General features: G+C 31.6%; 2 protein-coding genes across 3 annotated transcripts; one reads left to right on the forward strand and one right to left on the reverse strand.

Moving 5' to 3' along the window:
* The first annotated feature begins 7,954 nt into the window (after positions 1–7,954).
* LOC111698104 (chymotrypsin B) lies at positions 7,955–9,650 on the forward strand. Of its 2 annotated transcripts, XM_023468350.1 has the most exons (3): positions 7,955–8,028; positions 8,509–8,619; positions 8,710–9,650. In XM_023468350.1, the coding sequence occupies exon 3, from the start codon at positions 8,710–8,712 to the stop codon at positions 9,595–9,597; it is 888 nt and encodes a 295-aa protein (XP_023324118.1). In that variant the 5' UTR covers positions 7,955–8,028; positions 8,509–8,619; the 3' UTR covers positions 9,598–9,650. The 2 variants fall into 2 exon arrangements, with proteins under 2 accessions (XP_023324118.1, XP_023324119.1); XM_023468351.1 differs by lacking the exon at positions 8,509–8,619 and having other exon boundaries at positions 8,004–8,028.
* Positions 9,651–18,182: 8,532 nt separating this feature from the next.
* LOC111698094 (chymotrypsin B-like) lies at positions 18,183–19,433 on the reverse strand. Its single transcript, XM_023468336.1, is given in 2 exon segments — positions 18,183–19,139; positions 19,392–19,433. Coding segments are annotated over 2 exon segments (894 nt in total). The 5' UTR covers positions 19,398–19,433; the 3' UTR covers positions 18,183–18,251.
* Between the last annotated feature and the right edge of the window lie 1,994 nt (positions 19,434–21,427).

A 21,427-nucleotide genomic window follows, 5' to 3' on the forward strand; every position in this document is an offset into this window, starting at 1 on the left:
TTCCTTAATTTCCCTAACTGGGAAACAGTATAAAATGAAGGAAAACAGGGAGAAATCCCTGTACCCTTCTTCCTACAAACCTCCTTATCACTCTCCTACCTGCTTCACAACTTGATGTTAAAAAAACTTTTTGGAAAGGCCTTAAAGTGTAAAAACAAGAAACAAGAAGGAAGAAGAAAAAATAAATTGAACAGAAAATAGTGGAAGGGAAATCTCTTGACCGTAGAGATGGGTGCTTAAAGCAAGATAAACAAGAAAGAAGAAGAAAACTTTGAACTGGAAAAATTAGAAGGGGATTTGAGCTTTACATTATCTATTTTTTTCACCAATAGCGAATAAAGACAAATACACACGTCTAGCTAGGAATGCAGGAGCTGACACAGTAACATGACTGAAGCAAAATTTTAAAACAAACAAGGGAGAGAGTAACCTTGCCACTCTCAATATATAGAAAATAGATACATAGCCCCAAATAATAGTTCTGCCTCTGGAATTTGGCTAGCTGCAGAAAACATTAAACAAATTCTTTTATTTTTATTTTAAAAATTAGCCAAAGTATGATTGAAGGATGGACAAGGAATGGACGATCAAGAAGAAAGAATGTTTTCATCTGATATCATATTGAAATTTAAAAATATTGTAAAATTTAATTAAAATAAATTATTAAAGTTAAAAATTTTGTTTTCAGTGGCTTAAAAACATATTAAGTTCCCACTGCAAAATTGCCGTATTTCAAGCCCATTGAACTATTTTAAATTATAATTAGTGTCTAAAAAATTAAAAATTGTTTTCCATTTCACAGTTTTATGGATTCCATTTTAGAAAAATATTTTTATAATATTTGATTTTCTTGATTTTTACTGATTTATTCCCGGCTCTTAAACAAAGTCAATGATCTAGGAAATGACCAATTTCAGCGCTGAAAAGAATATTTTAATAGAATTCTACAGACTATGCAAAAATGTATGAAAAAAAGGGAAACCTATGTGGGTTACAAACATAAAACAATAGCTGTGCACCTAGGGTTTTTTTTTGGTTGGGGGGGGGGTCAGAAAGAACAAAATATTAAAGGTTTTAAAACTTTCTGAGAAAAAATATCCTCTGTTTTGCCCTACTGCTTTCACAATCTCTATAAGGGGGGGGGGGGGAGCATATGAGTTAGGATAGGGTGGCCATTCCCCTTGATGGCTCGCCTGTTTAGATAGAAAATCTGAGTCTTTCTTTAATATTTATATTCATTTACATAAGAAATTTGATTCAGGTTCATTTCTGTAGTTTTATTAGCGCGACATTGTTGCTTTGGTATCAAAAAAAGGAGAGTGTGTCAACACTCTTTTATCAAACCAAGCCTGAAAGGTGCGTTGCATCCTTTTTCTCTTAACAATATTCACAATTTCCATAAATCTAAAAATTCCTTGGGTGTTTCTGTTTACTTTGATGGATTTCCAAAAATAATTGAATAAACATTTTTCAAATAATCATGGCTATTTATGACATGAGAAAGTAATTAATTAACCCTCCATAAAAACTCTAGCTGATATACTGCATGCAATGGATAACTAGAAAATATGAATACAGATAACTGTAAATTAATTTTAAACATTGAAAATGAACAATCAAGATTTTTTCTCTCGGGCCTCCCCCCCCCCGTCCCACTTTTCCTTCTATCCTTATGGACCTGCCGTATTTCTACATTTTGCATTCTACTTGAACAAAAACTTATCATCAAGCTTTCAACAGGAAAATAAATTCATGTTCTATACTTTTCCTGTTCTTGTTAAATTTTTCATCAGTTCAACATCATCGTTTCTTAAACAGTGAGATCCAGAAAACTCTGAAATAGGAAGACGACTTTTAGATTTCTGACTTAAGACTTTAACTTTAAAAGGAAACTCGGAAGTTTCATTCAACGACACCAACTTAAATGTTCTGACTAGGTATTTGAAGTACAGTTTCAATAGGTTCTTTAAGTTAATCAATCAAAGATGGATCTAAGATTAATATTCTGAACAAATTCCAAACTATCTCTCTATCTAACGGATAATAAATTAAGCAAATCCCAATAATCATTAAGGGACTAGATTAATAATTAATTAATAAATCATCTAGGCTTTCAGGACGCTTCGCGACCATCTTCTATTTCAATTGTAAACATATTCTCTTTGTATACATTGTAAAACAAAAAAAACAAAATATTTCGCGGATTTTATAAAAAAATTCGTTGATTTTCAAAATTTTCAAAAATTAAATTTTTGAGACATATCTTCGGAAATACAATTATTCATAAACATTTCCTGGGGTCACGTGAGATCACATGAGGTCACATGAGGTCTCACAATTTGGGCCCAATGGGTTCAGCCGTTTTGACGTTTATTGGACACAAACAAACAAACAGACACCAAAACACCTAGACACTCAAAGTATATATTTAGATAAGGAAAATACCTACATTAATGGAAACTAACTAAAAGTAAAAACATGATATTTTTATCAACCAGTGTTAGACTATAACAAATTTTGAAGAAAAGGAGAATTATATTGAAATCTAGCCGAAAAAGTGTAAAACCGCTATTTTGTTGTACTGGTAGTACCGTGTTAAAAGCACATTTGAGATCTGTGAACGAACGCTTTAGATGAACGAAAGATTTGACAAACAAACGAATTCAGTTAAAAAGTAACGAAACAGAAGGAACATGAATGATGTTTCAGATAACGAACAATTCTGAACAGCTGAAAAACACAAACGAATTGTTAACAGCCAAACACTCCCATCCATTGTTTAGTGAAAATCAATGTTGAATACTGAAACTATCGTTTCGTGAAATCTTCTAAAAAAACTTTAAAAGGCGAAAAAATGTCCATCAAACTTACAAAAATTATTTTTCCTCGCTTTCACATATTTTGCTTGAAGTTTACAAAAAAACTAGCAAAAAAGATAAATATGATAAAAAATAATGAGCGTGTTTAATAATTTTTTTTCCAGTTCAGGGGGGGGGGCTGCCGTCTTTGGAAAAAACTATCGTGATACTCTGAAATGTACTTTTGTTTTTTCTTGTCTGTCAATTGTAGATTAAGGTCTTGCAATAAATGTTCTTAACTCTTATCCTTTGATCCCTTGTGTATGTATGTTTGTAATAAATATCTTAGTTATAAACCTGAACACACCTAGATAAATTACTTTCTGCATTGTCTGTAAATCTAAATGCGCTTATCATTAACTACGCAAATCTTGTATTGCAATTAAGCTAACCTATATACTTCTGTAAATAATTATGTTTAACCTGTATTGTGATTAGCTTAACTACGCTGATATATAACGACGCAAAACCTTTGATTACGTCCATTACCTTAATCTGTAACATAGAAATCTAAATAAACATCAGTCCTGAATCACTTTCTTGAAAGATAGATATAGATTGGGAATTATATTGAGTATTGATACAGAAAAAAATATGTCCATATTGACATTGATACTAAAGTATTATTAAAGGGAATGTTCTTATGCCTCGTGGATTAACGAGAGGAATTGAGTGTTGATACAGATAAAGTTGAGTCCAGATTGACATTAATACTAAAGTATTTATCAAACGGGTTCTTATGAACCGTGGATTAATGAGAGGGATTGAGTTGTACCTGGATTGATACTGACCTAAAAGTATTTCGAGGAGTAGGGTATTTACTTCATGTATACTCGTACGCCAATAGGGGAGAAGAGCCAAATGTTAATTTAGCTTCTCTTAAATATTATTTATGATGAAACAGTTTCTATTTATTCTCTAGAGCTAGGGGAGAAGAGCCAAATGTTAATTTAGCTTCTCTTAAATATTATTTATGATGAAACAGTTTCTATTTATTCTCTAGAGCTAGCTAGGGGAGAAGAGCAAATGTTCATTTAGCTTCTGTTAATGCACACTATTCACACTTGGAGCCAAACTCTAGCAGTTTATCTTTCTTCAGAAAATATTGTAATATTATCAATTCAAACTAATTAGTTTCAGAATTCAGATTAAGATTAAGATTTCGTACTGAACGTGTATTGAGAATTGTATTTCATGGTTATCAATTATGAATATCTTTATTGCAACAATGTACACATTAAAATATTTTAGAGTTTAAATACTTTAAGATGGATTATCTTTTTTTAAAAAACAAATTTGCTATTTTTATTTTCCCAGTTTTAAAAATTACAATTTTTAAGCGACTTCTAATTGATAAATACTTTTTTTAATGTAGATAATCATTTTCCCAATTTTCTTCTTTTCTGTACACTCCTGTCCATTTCTTTACTTTATTTAACTTGGATTATCTATTTATATATTTTGCTTGTCAAATAAACGTCAGAACGGCTGAACCGATCCCAGGGAATGTTTATGAATGGTCAGATTAAAAAAAATAGCCTAAAAAGCCTAGTATTCTAAACTAATGGTAGCCTTATATTTTAAAACTAATCCTTTATTTTACTAATTTTACATTTTGCTCATTTCAAACAGAAGACAATTGCAGAATACATGATGCAAGATTGTGTCTTTATTTCAAAATGTGATAAATAAAGATGTATCATAATGAGTTGAAGCTAATAAAAACCTTTATTTATTATTATTGACATGATTTACAGATTTGATCAGTTTAAATATTTAAAATTCTAGATGAAGCTAACTTTGGTGGTTCTTTTGGTTTGAAGGGACTCCAAGCGAGTGTTTTCAAGTGATCATCAATGAAAAAGTGGCAATGCCCGATTTACAACGATACCCTTGAAACCTTAATCAAATAAAAATGTGAAAGATGCCGTTATTCTGACTCGAAAAGAAATGCAAATGAAAATAAACAGTTTTAAGAATCAAAAACATAGATATCTAATTCATACAAAGTTTTTAAGGACACCATTGTGAATTGGGCATTGCAAACTTTGCATGTAGGGTCACTTGAAAATACGCTTACAGTCCCTTTAAAGGGATTATTCGTACTTTTTGAACTGAGAAGCTTCTCAGCTTCATACCTTTCAATTCCTGAGAGGCAAAAATAACCAAATTAAAATAATTAAACCGTTTTCACTTCCGTAATGTACTTGAACTTTTCATTATTTTCAGTGTTTTATCAATTAGATAAGCGTTTAAAATAAATTATGATTACTTTAATTTAAAACTTGCGTTTTTATGTTGAAAAGTTTAGTTTACTGATACTTTCTTTTATAAAATTTACTATACTATGATTTCTGCTAAATCAAATAAACTAAATTTTAAATATCAGGTTGCAAAGATATTCGGATTATTAATTTTTATTGTGTGGCAAAAAATTAGCTCGTTTAATTGAATATTTAAGTCTGTGACATGGAATCAAAAACGTGTTTCAGACAAAACTCTATTATTAATTTGATCAGAAAATTTTGATAACATTGCCTGACGGACATTTTTGAAAAAAGGATTGTTTGGGTTTTATAAACACTGTTTTATTAAATAGGTAAAACATATTTTTCAGAATATAAATGCGATGAACAAAGTTAAATTATATTGAGAACTTTAAAGATTATAGATTCAGATTTGAACAGAATGGAAAATGATTGAGAAAATAAGTTTCTTGAAATAAAACTTGAAAAGTCTTTAAGCTGGGATCATAATCAAATAGAATAGATTTGAGAAAAAATAGAATTAATAATGTAAGTATTTTCGAAATAAAAAAGGAACGTTATCACATTCCAATCCACACTGTTCACTCCTGTATGCCGAGTCCATTAGTGCCTGATCCAATCAGGGTTCAGTCATGTGTTTGTTGTCTATTCATAAACCAATAGAAATAGTATGGCGGTAACATCTATCTTTCTATTTTGTCATTATCCAATTAGAGATGAATCCTTCAATCGGCGCTAAATAAGTTTTAATTTTTTTAATTTTTTTTCTTTTACAAATGTTGCTTCTAATAAATATAATGGGAAATTTATTTTTGTTCGATGAGTTACAAATGTTCACTTAAGCTTTTTGATTATATACTTTTAGCCTTTTTAAGTTGAAAGGGTTTAGTTTGAAATTTATAATTAATTTTCATAATTAGCTTTGTTTATTATTTATATGTGAGTTGATGGTAAATTTCTGGAAGCATTTTTTATTCAGAGTAAAATTAAAATTTAAAATTGTTATTCAAGTTGGATTTTAAAGGGACTGTATGCGTAATTTTAAATGACCCTCTATGCAAAGATGGTAATGCCCAATATACAAAGATTAAATTTGATCAAAAATGTGGAAGATGCCGTCGTTTTTCTGATTCTAAAAATGTTTCTTCATTTCTTCTGATAAACCATAAATATGCAAATCACTTTAGCAGAGAAGCCGCAAATTAAAATACTCAGTTTAGAGAAACAAAAACATACATATCTAATTCATACTTAAAATGCGGGATTAGTTTTATGAAAATTTCAATATCAATAATTATAGGAGAGGATTTTCCAAAAATTTCAGAGCGAATTTTAGTAATGATATTCATTATTTACCTAAAAGATGCCGTAGGATCACATGCAAGGATTCCTAAATACCATGTTTTCTCTAATTCATTTTTAATTATTAATTATTATTCTTAATAAATTACGTATTTTTGTGAAATTAAATCTTACATATTCTACTTACAATGTCTATTGTTTACTGTCCAGCTTAAAATCAGTATTTGTTAAATCTAAAAATAAAATTTTTCCTTATCTATATATCTATATATCTTATCTATATATCTATATATCTTATCTATATCTATATATCTTATCTATATATCTATATATCTTATCTATATATCTATATATCTTATCTATATATCTAAAGTCCTGTCCAAATGAACTTCTCACCCAGTATCAGCATCAGGGGCATATAAAGGATTATATATGGGGAGGGGGCGCAAATATTTTTTGACCCTCCCCCAACTTAACATATGTTAGATCGATTCAAGGGAAAAAATAATTACTTTAAATGTTCTGAAGCAAGATTATAATGTAAGGAAAGTTAATTGTAGTTGCGTATATTCTGCGTTTATAAAGAAACCAGTTCTCTCAAGGCTGAATTTCTAAACAAGAATAAATGCATCAGTGTGTGTTTAGTATCCGAGGAGGTTAAAAGCATTACATTTTTATAATTTTGATTATTCACATAATAGTTTCCTATGACCAGAATATTTTATTGATTTTTTATGTGAAAGGTGGATCCCATGTCAGGCTTCGACATCCGTCTTGTGTTTACATTACCGCCTAGTGACAGTACACTGCAGTACACAAGATGCATACACCGCTAAAATAACATTCCTTACGTACATTATAACCTTGTTCTAAAGTATCTATAAAGATAATTTTGAGGAGTCTTATGGATTATATGGAGGGGCACTGCCCCCTAACCTACCTCTGTATATGGAGGGGCACTGTCCTCTACCCTACCTCTGTAAATGAGGGGCATTGCCCCCTAACCTACCTCTGTATATGGAGGTGCATTGCCCCCTAATCTATCCCCTGTATATAGAGGGGAACTGTCCCCTAACCTACCTCTGTAAATGGAGGGGCATTGCCCCCTAACCTACATCTGTATATGGAGGGGCACTGCCTCCTAACCTACCTCTGTATATGGAGGGGAACTGCCTAATAACCTATCCCCTGTATATGGAGGGGCACTGAACCCTATCCTACCTCTGTATATGGAGGGACACTGCCCCCTAACCTATCCCCTGAAAATGCCCCTTTTAAGATATTTGAAAGAAAAAATCTACAAAAATTTCCTTGTTATCAACTTTTATTTCAAATAAAACTAAGGTTTATTGTTAACAACAACAAATAACTTTTTATTGATGAGAAAAAATAATTAAGTTTGTCCAAGAAAAACTAAGGAAAAGAAAACTTATTGCCCACTGCACACTGTTTTTAGAATTGTTCCTTTTTAATAAGATATTTTTCAAATTCTTTTTATTAACAGAGATATTTTTCAGTACCCTTAAAGAAGATAAAAAACATAATGCTTGCTAATCTTAATCCAAGTAAACTAGTTCAAAAGATAGTAGTGGAGAGGCAAGGTAAATTGTAAAATCTTTCAAAACATTATAAAAATAACTATTTGTTCTGATGAATAGTTTCATTTTTAAGTATTTTTTGATTAGTCTTCGTAAAATTCAATGGTTTCCTACACGTAAAGTTTTATTCACCAAGCCTGATAAAAATTACAAACATTCTTCTGTAAACTTATTTTAAAAGTTAGTAATGTGCTAAAAAACATAAGAAATTCTTTTCAATCTGATATTTTTCAATTTGTTGGCCATTCTAAAAGTTTTTTATATTCTCTCAAATTGTTTTTTGAATTTCTTTCTGAGATTTATTATATTTATAGCAAAGTGTTTCAAATCTAATTTCTTATTTCAGCTTGTATGGTTTTTAAGGAATGCTTAAACATAACCCTGATCAAAATAAACATTTCTTAAAGATGTTGTTCTTGCTTTTATCTGTGTCCTGTGAGTATGGAAATCTTCTAAAAAGAAGATCAAAAAATTCTTTTTTAGAGTAACTGACTGCTTGCCACAAGCTTTAATTTCCTAATCCTCATATCTTAGCAACCAGAGGCCTTTGACCTAGTACATTCTATAAATTCCGCTATATAAATACACCACCAGGTAGCAAAAATAAAGGGATCAAAATATTATAGTTTTTAAGCAAATAATTGGTGCATTGAACCAGTTTTAAAATATCATGTTTTCTCCTAGATGCTGCTGCTGCTTCTAGCTGTGTCCTGTGTGTATGGAAATGTGATTGTACAGCAACCTTTACATCAAGCAGATGAAGAATGCGGTCAGCCTGCTATACCTCCAAACAATGAACAAAGAATTATAAATGGAGAGGAAGTGATTCCTCATTCTTTCCCATGGCAAGTGTCTATCAAGGGGAAAGCTGATGAGCACTACTGTGGCGCATCATTGCTTTCTCCCAACTGGATTCTAACCGCGGCACACTGCGCAGAGATCGTCTTCATTGGAACGTACTACGGAGATGTTGTTGTTGTTGGACAGCATGACAGAAGAGATGAGGGTGAGGAGGGAAAGCAAACAATAACAATTGCTGAGAAATACATACATCCAAACTATGATTCTCCAGACAGAGCCCAGGATGTTGCTTTACTTAAACTAGTTGAACCAGCTGTAATGGGACCAACTGTTTCCCCACCTTGTCTTCCTGACCTTGGAGATTTCGGGGATTCAAGTTCTTTCCCTGCAGGTATGTCTTGTATATTGACTGGTTGGGGTAAGGTTGGACCTAATGAGAATCTACCTGGAGATCTATATGGTCAACCCTGGACCCTGAGACAAACCAACCTTCCTCTGCTAGATGATGAAACCTGTTCAGATATATACCTGGAAGGTGCTGATTTCAATATCCAGTCAACTATGCAGTGTGCTGGAGGAGATGGACACACCTCCTGTAACGGAGACAGTGGGGGACCTCTGGTCTGTGAGAAGGATGGAAGATGGTTCCAGGTTGGGATTGTTAGCTTTGGTCCTGCTCCATGTGACTCCAGTATACCAGCAGTATACACCAGGGTTGCAGGGTTTGTGGATTGGATTGAGGAGACTATTCAAGCTAAGGGTGGATGGTAGTTTCAATGAAACAATTGAAATATAATGAAAAAAAAGATTTTTTAAAATTTGAATTTAAATGATTCTTCTTGATTTCTCTTTCCTGCAGTAACTGTTAAAGTGTAGTGTAGTGTAATGTAGTGGAGTGCAGTAGTGTAGTGTATTGCAGTTTAGTGTAGTGTAGTGTAGTGTAGTGTAGTGTAGTGTAGTGTAGTGTAGTGTAGTGTAGTGTAGTGTAGTGTAATCTAACAAACAAATTTTTGATATGACTTAAGAAGATGTTTGTTTAACTCAAAGTTTTTACATATATCACATTCCTGAACAAGTTTGGTATGCTGGTAACTTTCCCATTTATTATGTTCCTCTTTTTTAAAGCTGTAACTATGCAGTGACTTGATGGAAGTCTAGATCTGAAAGGTCTGATCAGATCAAGTGTTCGTAACAGAGACCTGAACCCACCCACCCATCTATATCTAATCTCAAGTGCCACTCTATTTATGATAAACAGGGGGCATGCACGATTCACAACGGTACCCTTGAAAACTTAATCTGATCAATAAGGTGGAAGATATATCGCTATTTTTACCTTGAACAGTGCTGATAATGTAATTTCATCTTTAGAATTCAAAATATATTTTTAACTTCTAAAAATATTGATTTAAACAATGTGTATTAACACATTTAGGATAAAAAGTTATTGTAAAAAAAACTTATTATATACTGTAAAATATATGCAATATTTCTTTAAAAGATTTAGTATTATAAACATCCCATGTTAGCTTTATATCCCATATGTGCTATAATTACGCATAGCCATCCAACTTTTGTACAAATGAAATCTTTTCAAATGGGTTTCCAAGCACAACCTCTAAGAAATCCTTCTCAATTTATAAGTTTGCGCAATCTGCTATTAAATTTGTCGAGGTTTATAACATATATCGACAACAAACATTTAAAACAATATTATTTATTTTACATTTTAAAATAAAGAATATTAGAGACATAAAAGGACTATTTAATACCTCGATGACTTAAAACCTTTTCATATATTCCACGATGATGATGAACTCAATATGGATAAGATTATCTTAAATGGAACTTAGTCCATCATAAAATTGTGTACCTGTTTTAACAGAATAGTTTAATGTGATAGAGACACACTTTCTAAACGAACACACCCATGGAAGTAACAATTTTTCTACTTCAGCAATTCCCAACGCAATGCTAACACATTTAGTGATTTTAGGGAGGTGGGCTCTGTGTTTTCAGCAGGCAGGTGTAGTACCACAAATATTCATGTTAGTTATTGTAAATCTGAAATCTTTTCATAACTGAATTACAATAATTGATAATTTATTTAGACTAATGCTTTTAAAGTGGAAAAACGTTTATAAACATTTACTGACAATTAATTTCCAAACTCTAAAATTTCGTCTTAAAAAACGTTACTTTTTACCGCAAATATTAAATGCACATAATTTTGAAAAATTTATTGTAAAAATTCTTCAAAATTAATCTAGTTCAAGAGACACCTAGTGTTGATAACTTAAACTAAAATGCCATAAGAATTCCGAAAGCTTGCTAATCTGACCAATCAAATCCCATAGACACACACAATTCGTCCAATGAGAGAGAGGTGTATCATGTATAATTTCATAGAGCTTTCATATATTTGTTAGTGGGCCACCTTGAGTGTGTGTGGGGAGGGAGAAGGGTGGAGGGACTAGGGACAGGTTTAGCAGGGGTGACATGGAAACGCCTCAACATGGAAACAGATCAAAAATTATTTTTGAGGAATTTCCGTTTTTTTTTAAATTCGAGGAAATCCCTCGAAAGTTCAGAATTGTTGAGGAATTTCGGAATATTTTGTATCCGTTTCCCAATATTTAGAGTTGAATGGTTTCCTCTTTTTTTTGATCAATTTTCTTGTATTTGTAGGTTCGTTTCCTCATATGTTTGATCTTTTTCCGCTTTTTTCAAAAACTTTAAAAATCTCATTTTGTTGATCGGTTTCCTCAAATTTTAGATCCGTTTCCTCATATTTTTGATCCGTTTCCGCTTTTTTCAAAAACTTTAAAAATCTCAATTTGTTGATTGGTTTCCTCATATTTTAGGTTCCTTTCCTCATATTTTTGATCCGTTTCCGCTTTTTTCAAAAACTTTTAAAAATCTCATTTTGTTGATTGGTTTCCTCAAATTTTATGTCCGTTTCTGCTTTTTCAAATACATTAAAAATCTCATTTTGTTGATCGGTTTCCTCAAGTTTTAGGTCCATTTCCTCATATTTTTGATCCGTTTCCGCTTTTTAAAAAAATTTTAAAAATCTCAATTTGTTGATGGGTTTCCTCAGATTTTAGGTCGGTTTCCTCATATTTTTGATCCGTTTCCGCTTTTTTCAAAAACTTTAAAAATCTTAATTTGTTGATCGGTTTCCTCTAATTTTAGATCCGTTTCCTCATGTATTTTTGATCCGTTTCCGCTTTTTTCAAAAACTTTAAAAATCTCAATTTGTTGATTGGTTTCCTTAAATTTTAGGTCTGTTTCCTCATATTATGATCCGTTTCCACTTTTTTCAAAAACTTTAAAAACCTCAATTTGTTGATTGGTTTCCTCAAATTCTAGGTCTGTTTCCTCATATTTTTGATCCATTTCCTCTTAGTCAAAAACTTTTAAATCATTTTTTTTTGGTATCCGCAGGGGAGTACTGAGAGTATTTTCAGAATTTGAAGTAAAAAAACGGCATTTTTTTTCGCTGAAGGGTTTGCTTTGTGCTCAATAATATACTAAATTCTTATAATAACAAAGAGAACTCTTAGTCAAATTAAATTATTTCAATGGAGCTGTTTTGTATCCCCCCTCTCCCCCCCCCATCTATACTATTTAATCAATTTTGAAATATAGTGTGCACGCTCCCCAAAAAATATTGTTGATTACAGACGATTATAAAAAGTCGTCTTTCATCTTGAAATACAAGAAAAAACTATTAACATAGAAGCTAGATTCCACTATCATAATCCTAAGTCTGCAGATTTGCCCCTGCACAGATCAGGGAATTAATTGTATAAGAATTCAGGGGGGGGCTTTTTAAAATTTTTGAAATTTTATATTTTTTTGTAATCAAATGGTCAAAAAAATTCAGTGAACCTTTTTTTTCTCGAAAATCAAAGGTTCAGAAAAGCAAAAATGTTTATAGATATTATTTCTATCAAATTCTAGAATTTTATTAAGATTTGCAAAATTGTAATAAAAAAATTCTTAATTTTCAGTTCTGATCTATTTTTTAATGAGAATTTCTTTGAATCCTCCAGTTCAAAAAACTAACAATTATCTGCATATGTAAAGAATTGTCATAAAGCAAATGGTTTTACAAAAACCTTAAAAATCAGTTGTTATGTGAAATGGGTCTGTGCACACTGCACAATTAGTCTAAAAGTTGTCTTCCTGTTCCACAGTTTTGTGGTTCTCACTGTAACATTTTTATAAAATATTGATAAAATAATGTATCACTGATTCCACAGAAAGGACTAAATATGTGTACTAATTTGTTTAAACCTTTCACAGTATATGTACAATATATTGCTTGATACACAAAAAAGAGTTTAAATGAGCTTGTAGGTTAGGTTAGGTTAGGTTAGATCAAAAAAACATATACAAAAGTGTATGACCTTTAAGTAAATTATACCTTTTTTCTTATCTGTGTAATTTCTACAGCTAATAAAAAAAATATTTGATGAATATAAAAAAGTACTGATTTCATACAGATTGTCCCAATAAACATGGGAATTCAGTGACGAATTCTGCTATGTTTACAATTTGTTTGTTTATGTTTTGACCATGCATACGGTTGTTCTTAGTAAAACAAAAAAATTACAGTAAACTAACAGAGTAAACTTGTCCGTCTTCACTGTTCATCTTGAAGAGACATAAAGACAAATCTTTATAACAGTAATTTACCGTTTTCACTAAAAAAAACTCTAGCAGACATAATAATATTATGGTTTAAGAAATTAGGAATTACACTGCTAATTCATATCAAAGAGGATATCGAATTCATCACTGAATTCCTATGTTTATTGGGACACTCTGTACACATTCATTAAATGATTTACACTCTATAAATGTTTAAATAACTTTTTCGAACTGATTTTTTTTAAGGATTAAAAATACAGTTAAAAAGTTCATGACTTCATAGAAAAGAATGCTCTATTGTCTTATTTGTGTAATCTGTAAAACATTTTAAAAACACATAGGGTTTAAAAAACGAAATTTGAAGAAAACTTAAATTTCAAATTAAAAAATCTATTTTTTAGCTTATGTTTGTCCCGGGATACCCATGGGTTCCCTCAAAAATAATTAATCTATTTGCCATTTGGTGCGTTTTAATAAATTGAGATTTTTTAAGTTTTTGAAAAAAGCGGAAAGGGATCAAAAATATGATGAAACGGACCTAAAATTTGAGGAAACCGATCAACCAATTGAGATTTTTAAAGTTTTTGAAAAAAGCAGAAACGAATTAAAAATATGAGGAAACGGACCTAAAATTTGAGGAATTCGATCAACAATTAGAGATTATTAAAGTTTTGAAAAAAGCGGAAACGGATCAAAAATATGAGGAAACTGACCTAAAATTTGAGGAAACCGATCAACAAATTAAGATTTTTAAAGTTTTTGAAAAAAGCGGAAACGGATCAAAAATATGAGGAAACGGACCTAATATTTGAGAAAACGGATCAATAAAATTAAGATTTTTAAAGTTTTTGAAAAAAGGGGGAAACGGATCAAAAATATTAGGAAACGGACCTAAAATTTGAGGAAACCGATCAACAAACTGTGATTTTTAAAGTTTTTGAAAAAAGCGGAAACAGATCAAAAAAATGAGGAAACGGACCAAAAATATTGGGAATCCCCTCAAAAATATTGGGAAATCCCTCGAAAATATTTGAATAAAATAAAGAGGAAACGGATACACAATTCTGGGAAATCGATCAAAAAAAAGAGGAAACTCCTCAAAATTTGAATTTAGAGGGATTTCCGAAAAATTTGAACAAATCACGGAAACATCTCAAAAAAACCTACTTTTGAGGGTTTTCCGCGTATTTCTGATCCGATTCCGTGTTGAGTCGTTTCCATGTTGAGGCGTTTCCATGTCACCTTCAGCAGGTATATGACCGTTCCTAACCAGTGGATTAAGTTTCAGGAATATATCCATGGATCAAGGGGTGGAGGTTTGTCATGTTTACTGCAATCTGTGACAATGTATTTTAGTTTCCACTTTTTGTAGAAATTATCTTTTTCAGATATAAAATGACAATACAAAACGTTTTAACAATCAGGGGTGTACGTGCACCCCCTNTAGTGTAGTGTAGTGTAGTGTAGTGTAGTGTAGTGTAGTGTAGTGTAGTGTAGTGTAGTGTAGTGTAGTGTAGTGTAGTGTAGTGTAGTGTAGTGTAGTGTAGTGTAGTGTAGTGTAGTGTAGTGTAGTGTAGTGTAGTGTAGTGTAGTGTAGTGTAGTGTAGTGTAGTGTAGTGTAGTGTAGTGTAGTGTAGTGTAGGGTAGTGTAGTGTAGTGTAGTGTAGTGTAGTGTAGTGTAGTGTAGTGTAGTGTAGTGTAGTGTAGTGTAGTGTAGTGTAGTGTAGTGTAGTGTAGTGTAGAAGAGACAATGAGTGGTTCAATTTATTTTACAGCTGCCCTAAACTCTTGTCAATTCTCTTCCTTGTATACATATATATTGTCTTCTTTAACCAATTAAATTCTAGAAATTCATTATTCTCACATTCTGGTAAATTAAGAATTTGTAATCGTAAATAACAAGATTTTTGTATTGTAGCTTCTAGGGACTAGTGTCAACAAAATCTTTTAAGTTCAATTGTTTTTAGAATCTATTTGTCCGACAGCAAGGAAGTTTTCCTAATTGGAAAGTGTTAAATTCTGACAATTTCTATTTCTCTTTGCTACCTGAATAAATCAGCAGAAAAACACAATTGAAAATAATCAATTTTATCAGAAAACGGTTTAAATATTACCGTTTTTAATTAAATATTTAACTTTTTTAACAGAAGGTAACTTGATAAAGTTCAGTCCGTTTAAGTGGATCATTTCATGTTCATATCTAACCTTCTGTGCTTTCAAGCCATTTTCAATAACAAAGGTCAAAAACAGATTAAACCACGTTGTAGGGCAATAAAGTCATTTTATCACCATATGTGCAACAGGACGATAAAGCGACTTTATCAACCTGATATTAAATAACTGAAGTAATTCAGTATTTTGATCTCTAACAAACTAAAAATGTAAAAATCCCGGTACAAACTTTTTTGCACTTCAAAGAGAAGAAAGAGGTGTAATGGTGAAGTAAAAGTCGAAATAATAGAGATATACAAAATAAGTGTTGTAATTGAGAATATTATGTTGAAAAAGCTGAAAAAGAATTTAAACAAAAGGAAAAGAATTGAAGATTAGAAAGAAAAGAAAAGATGTAAAAAAAAACTTGGTACTTATTTCCTTTATACTCTTTGTTGTATTTGAAAGTTTAGTCTTTATTCAGTATTAGCTGCAGTGACATGTTCAAGCTGGAGAAATATTAAACAAGATTAGGTTGAAACATGTAAACATTTGTCTTATACTTTTGTAAAAGCTTTATATATGTCATTTAATTAAACATTATTTTAAACATTGCATTTTATTTGGAGCTCGACAAGTTTGCTCTTTTTATTGAAAAATGAAGATGACCCGAATTTTTTAACTTTTAGATAGAAGTACACAAGTATTTGGGCCCCGAAACAAGTTTAAAGGGTAGCATAGTAAATCGGATATGCTGCTTTTTCCTCGGTGCTTACTTGAAATTCCGTCTACAGCCCCTTCAAGTAAATTATGTTCTTCTCAAGTGAACACTAAAAATTATTTTAAGTCAAAATTGCGCCAAATGTTTAGAAAAGGAAACTTTGTAAAAACTAATTTTCTAATTGTTTTGCTAAAAAAAAATTAGGTTGAACCGAAGGCTATATCTCCACTGTTTACAGATGAAGGTCCAGTGTTTACAATCTCTCAGTGCAATGTTTGCTCAAGCATTCAGACATTGGAGAGATAGTGCAGACAACATATACAGGGAGATCCACAAAGAATGAGAATTTTCGGTTCCTTGCAAAAGGAATTGAGTTTTTGCAACAAACTCTAATTTTTTCATTCTTATATCATTATAACCTGATGGTTTAAACCTTTGATTCTTCAAACTTCGATTATTTGATCTGACAGCAGTCATAATGTGAAATATCAAAGGTCTTCTACATATGGGTACTTAAAGATATGGGAATTAGAAGATCAAAGTTTGTTGCAAAACCTCAATTCCTTTATGTTTGTTTACAAAACTCAGATTGTTACATTATATGAGTTTCTGGTAGTTAAAGTCCCATCCATGTGTTTTATCTATCCAGGGATATACAGGGTTATCCTCAAAGAATTAGAATTTGTAGACGACTGTACGGAATTAATATTGTCTGTTTTACCTAGTAGGCTGTTTTCTTATATTTATCATTTCTTTCTTTGATAACTAATTTGCCAAAAAAACAAACTATAGTGAAGACAGGAATTATTTTCAGAGTTGCAGGTCGTCTTTACAGTCCTTTACAGGTAACCTTACAGATGATGTTAAGTATATAAAACTATTAAACTTACAGATTGCATCTTTACAACATACAGGAAAGATAAAAAATCATAATTTTCTCAAATAAAATCTTTGTTTTTATATTTTTCCTGTAAATTCTTTCTGTTGCTTGAATAGTTCATTTTATTGCATGAAAGTTTCTCCTAGTGATACAAGTTAAAGAATTTTCATTTTTATTTTGTGGATATTAATTTCAATATAGAATGTATTATACGCAATAGGTGGTATTGAGATTTTTAAGTAATTATGCATAAGGTCAAACATGTCAAATGTTCCATTTTTATGTGTAGAGGACATAAAAACAATACAAACATTATTAAAAAAGATATAAAACATTAAACTGTCAATCTTTATCGAAAAGAAGATTGAATCATATTATTTCTTCATTAATAACATTAGAATAATAAAGGGAGTGACTGGCTACATTTGATAGTCGAGATGAGAGTGCAGTATTTTAGGATTCATTGGAGACTTCTAAAACATTTTTTCGTTGTATACTTGCTGAATAAAAGTGGAAATTCGGTCTTTGAAAAAAAATGTAAAAATTCTAAACCATAATAAATGACCAGTTTAAAGGAACAGGTTGAGAAAAAAATGTACTTTCAGGCCGAAAAAAAAACAATACATTTAAAGCGTAGATTATGATGATAAATTGAACTAATAGATTCTAGCATAGCTTTCAACGATAATTTCTATAGAGAAATATGTTATAAATGTGATTAGTTTACTGTAGAATTTATTATGAATTTTTCGGTCGTTAATAAAGAATTTTTTAAAAGCCAATTCTTGAAATGTTTCCTTTTAAATCTGGGAAAATTTGAAAGATTGACTTTCCACTCTTATTCAGCAATCATACACTGTAAAAACTCTTCGCACAACTACCATGTCTACTGTCTATAGCCGGTCATTACCTTTCATAAAGAATAAAAAACACAATAATCATCAATCAAGGTTATGCTTAAACATTTATTCAAAAATTCCAAAATACTTTTATCATTATACTATAACACTGAAACTACCATCCACCATTAGTTTGAATAGTCTCCTCAATCCAATCCACAAACCCTGCAACCCTGGTGTATACTGCTGGTATACTGGAGTCACATGGAGCAGGACCAAAGCTAACAATGCCAACCTGGAACCATCTTCCATCCTTCTCACAAACCAGAGGTCCCCCACTGTCTCCGTTACAGGAGGTGTGTCCATCTCCTCCAGCACACTGCATTGTGGGCTGGATATTGAAATCAGCACCTTCCAGGTATATATCTGAACAGGTTTCATCATCTAGCAGAGGAAGGTTGGTTTGTCTCAGGGTCCAGGGTTGACCATATAGATCTCCAGGTAGATTCTCATTAGGTCCAACCTTACCCCAACCAGTCAATATACAAGACATACCTGCAGGGAAAGAACTTGAATCCCCGAAATCTCCAAGGTCAGGAAGACAAGGTGGGGAAACAGTTGGTCCCATTACAGCTGGTTCAACTAGTTTAAGTAAAGCAACATCCTGGGCTCTGTCTGGAGAATCATAGTTTGGATGTATGTATTTCTCAGCAATTGTTATTGTTTGTTTTCCCTCCTAACCCTCATCTCTTCTGTCATGCTGTCCAACAACAACAACATCTCCGTAGTATGTTCCAATGAAGACGATTTTTGCGCAGTGTGCCGCGGTTAGAATCCAGTTGGGAGAAAGCAATGATGCGCCACAGTAGTGCTCTGCCTCTTTCCCCTTGATAGACACTTGCCATGGGAAAGAATGAGGAATCACTTCCTCTCCATTTATTATTCTTTGTTCATTGTTTGGAGGTATAGCAGGCTGACCGCATTCTTCATCTGCTTGATGTAAAGGTTGCTGTACAATCACATTTCCATACACACAGGACCCAGCTAGAAGCAGCAGCAACATCTAGGAGAAAACATGATATTTTGAAACCGGTTTATTGAACTAATTTGCTTGAAGCTCTAATTTTATGATCTATATATCTTGCACGACCTGAAAACCTGTGTCTTTTTTTACCCAGCGGAATTTTTAGTTTAGTTTAGTGGCTAAGATGAGGATTGGAATATTAAAATTTGTGACTAGTAATCTGTTAAACTTTAAACAAGATTTTATCATGTTCTATTTACAAGAATGTGTTTTTATGGCGGAGAAACTAACCTGCATGGTTCCTGTATAACTGCTAACTAATTAATTGACAAGTCGAGAAAAAAACTTGTGTGGTTTTTATCTCTATGAAAGGTGTGGATGAAAAATTCTATGAGGACAAAAATATCAATAAAAAAGTTTGTGTTGAAAGTTTGTACGTAATTTCCCAAAAATGCCTCGCACCCCCTCCTCCCCCACAATTCAATCCAAATTTTTTTTTGTTATCTTCCCTGAACTTTTAAGCACACTTCTTATCATTATAAATGTATTTGTTATCGTTACACAAACACTTTATTATTATTGTAACATTTAGTTGAACAGAGGTCTGAACTTTTGGTTGCTAAATACATAAGAGCTGACTAATTGCTTTTCATTTTCAATGGTTTTCCTCTTTTCATCTACTCTTTGAATGTGTCCGATTTAGATTCGGAGGAAAGGACGTTCATTGATTGATTAAATTTATAAACTAATAAGGGGAAAGACACTTCTGTTCAAGGTACTGATGCAAGGAAAGTTATTGTAGAGGTGTACACATTTTTTGTGCTGCAGTGTACTGTCTTCGGGCGGGAAAGTAAACACAAGACGGATGTCACAGCCTGACATGGAATCCATTTTCACAAAAATAATCTATGAAATATTCTGGTCATAGGAAATTTTTATCTAAATTATCAAAATTATTCTTGTTTACAAATTCAGCCCAGAGAGAACTGGTTTCAATATGTACGTAGAGTATACACAACTGCAATTAACTTTCCTTGCATTAGTACCTTGCTTCCGTATAAAATGAATATTTTTCATATGTTCAACTTTGGTTTCGTGCATTCTTAAAGAGAAAGTGAATACAGAATAAAAATAGATTTTGAGGACACCAATTATGGTATGGTGGTAAGGGATTATATCACTACAATGAAGACGACTTTATTATTTAAGTTTTGATTGTTAACAAGCTTTTTTCGAATTACAAGTTTACACATAATAAAAGAGAAGCTTTTTTAATTGATAAATTCTGTTGACTTTTTTTGCGTATCTATGCTGTTTAATATCTTAATTTAAATCAAAATTGAATTCGAAAGTTGTCTTCATTGTATTGATATAATCGCCTACCACTGTATAATACGAAAGGACTTTCTCTCAAAGAAATTTGAAATTAAGGATTTAATTCTAAAACAGATTTAGCCTGCATATAGCACACAACTCCCCCCCCAACCCCTACCTCTAAAATAACTACAGTACTCCTGTGTATAGGTTTTTATGAATTATTCATTATATTTATGGTGGGGGCTTAGCTAAAATAAGATTTTAAAGAAAAAGGGTTGTTTATCATAATTTTATCAAAACATAAATAATAGGATATCATGAAGTTAATGAGCCTCTTTGAAACAAAATGCATAAGAGCAGCAAAAAAATTCCAAAAAATAAAATAATTTTTTATTATTTTATTATTCGAATAGGAAATTCACAAATCTTTTTAAAGTCACATTTTAAAATGCCTGGACCTAATTCTGAATTTCAGAATTGAATCTCTAAATCATATTATATATAGCTTCTTTGCGTTAAAGTTGCCCCTCCACCGCCCCCCCCCGTATACACACATTTATAAATTTGATTTTAAAATGCAATATTTAAATTTTTCACATTGTAATATGCAATACGCAAATTTGTATTTCATGTTTTGCAATTAAGTCTTCTGCTTGAAATTAGGAAAATGAATAATAACAAAGTCTTTACTTTTTGCTTGTGTAAATTAGATTCTCCAGTATTCAAATATTATAATATTCCTCTACATTATTAATCTATATATAAATTTGGCTTGTCTGTCCGTTTGTCTGTCTGTTTGTTTATTTGTATCCAATAAACGTCAAAACGGCTGAACTGATCGGGCCCAAATTTTTTTGGGACATCACAAGACCACAGGGAAGGTTATGAATGATAAAAATTAAACAAAAATGTGTTTTAAAGTTTTTTAACTTTGTCAAACATTTAAATGCTTGAAAATCCGCGCATTTTTTTTAAAAATCCGCAACATTTTTTTCTTATTTGATTTCAAA

This window comes from Eurytemora carolleeae, unplaced genomic scaffold (genome assembly GCF_000591075.1).
Source record: "Eurytemora carolleeae unplaced genomic scaffold, Eaff_2.0 scaffold64, whole genome shotgun sequence".
NCBI classification, from domain to species: Eukaryota; Metazoa; Arthropoda; class Copepoda; order Calanoida; family Temoridae; genus Eurytemora; species Eurytemora carolleeae.

What these genes read in the sequence shown, in the direction of transcription:
- LOC111698104 (XM_023468350.1), top strand. Translation starts at nt 8,710, where the DNA reads ATGCTGCTGCTGCTTCTAGCTGTGTCCTGTGTGTATGGAAATGTGATT.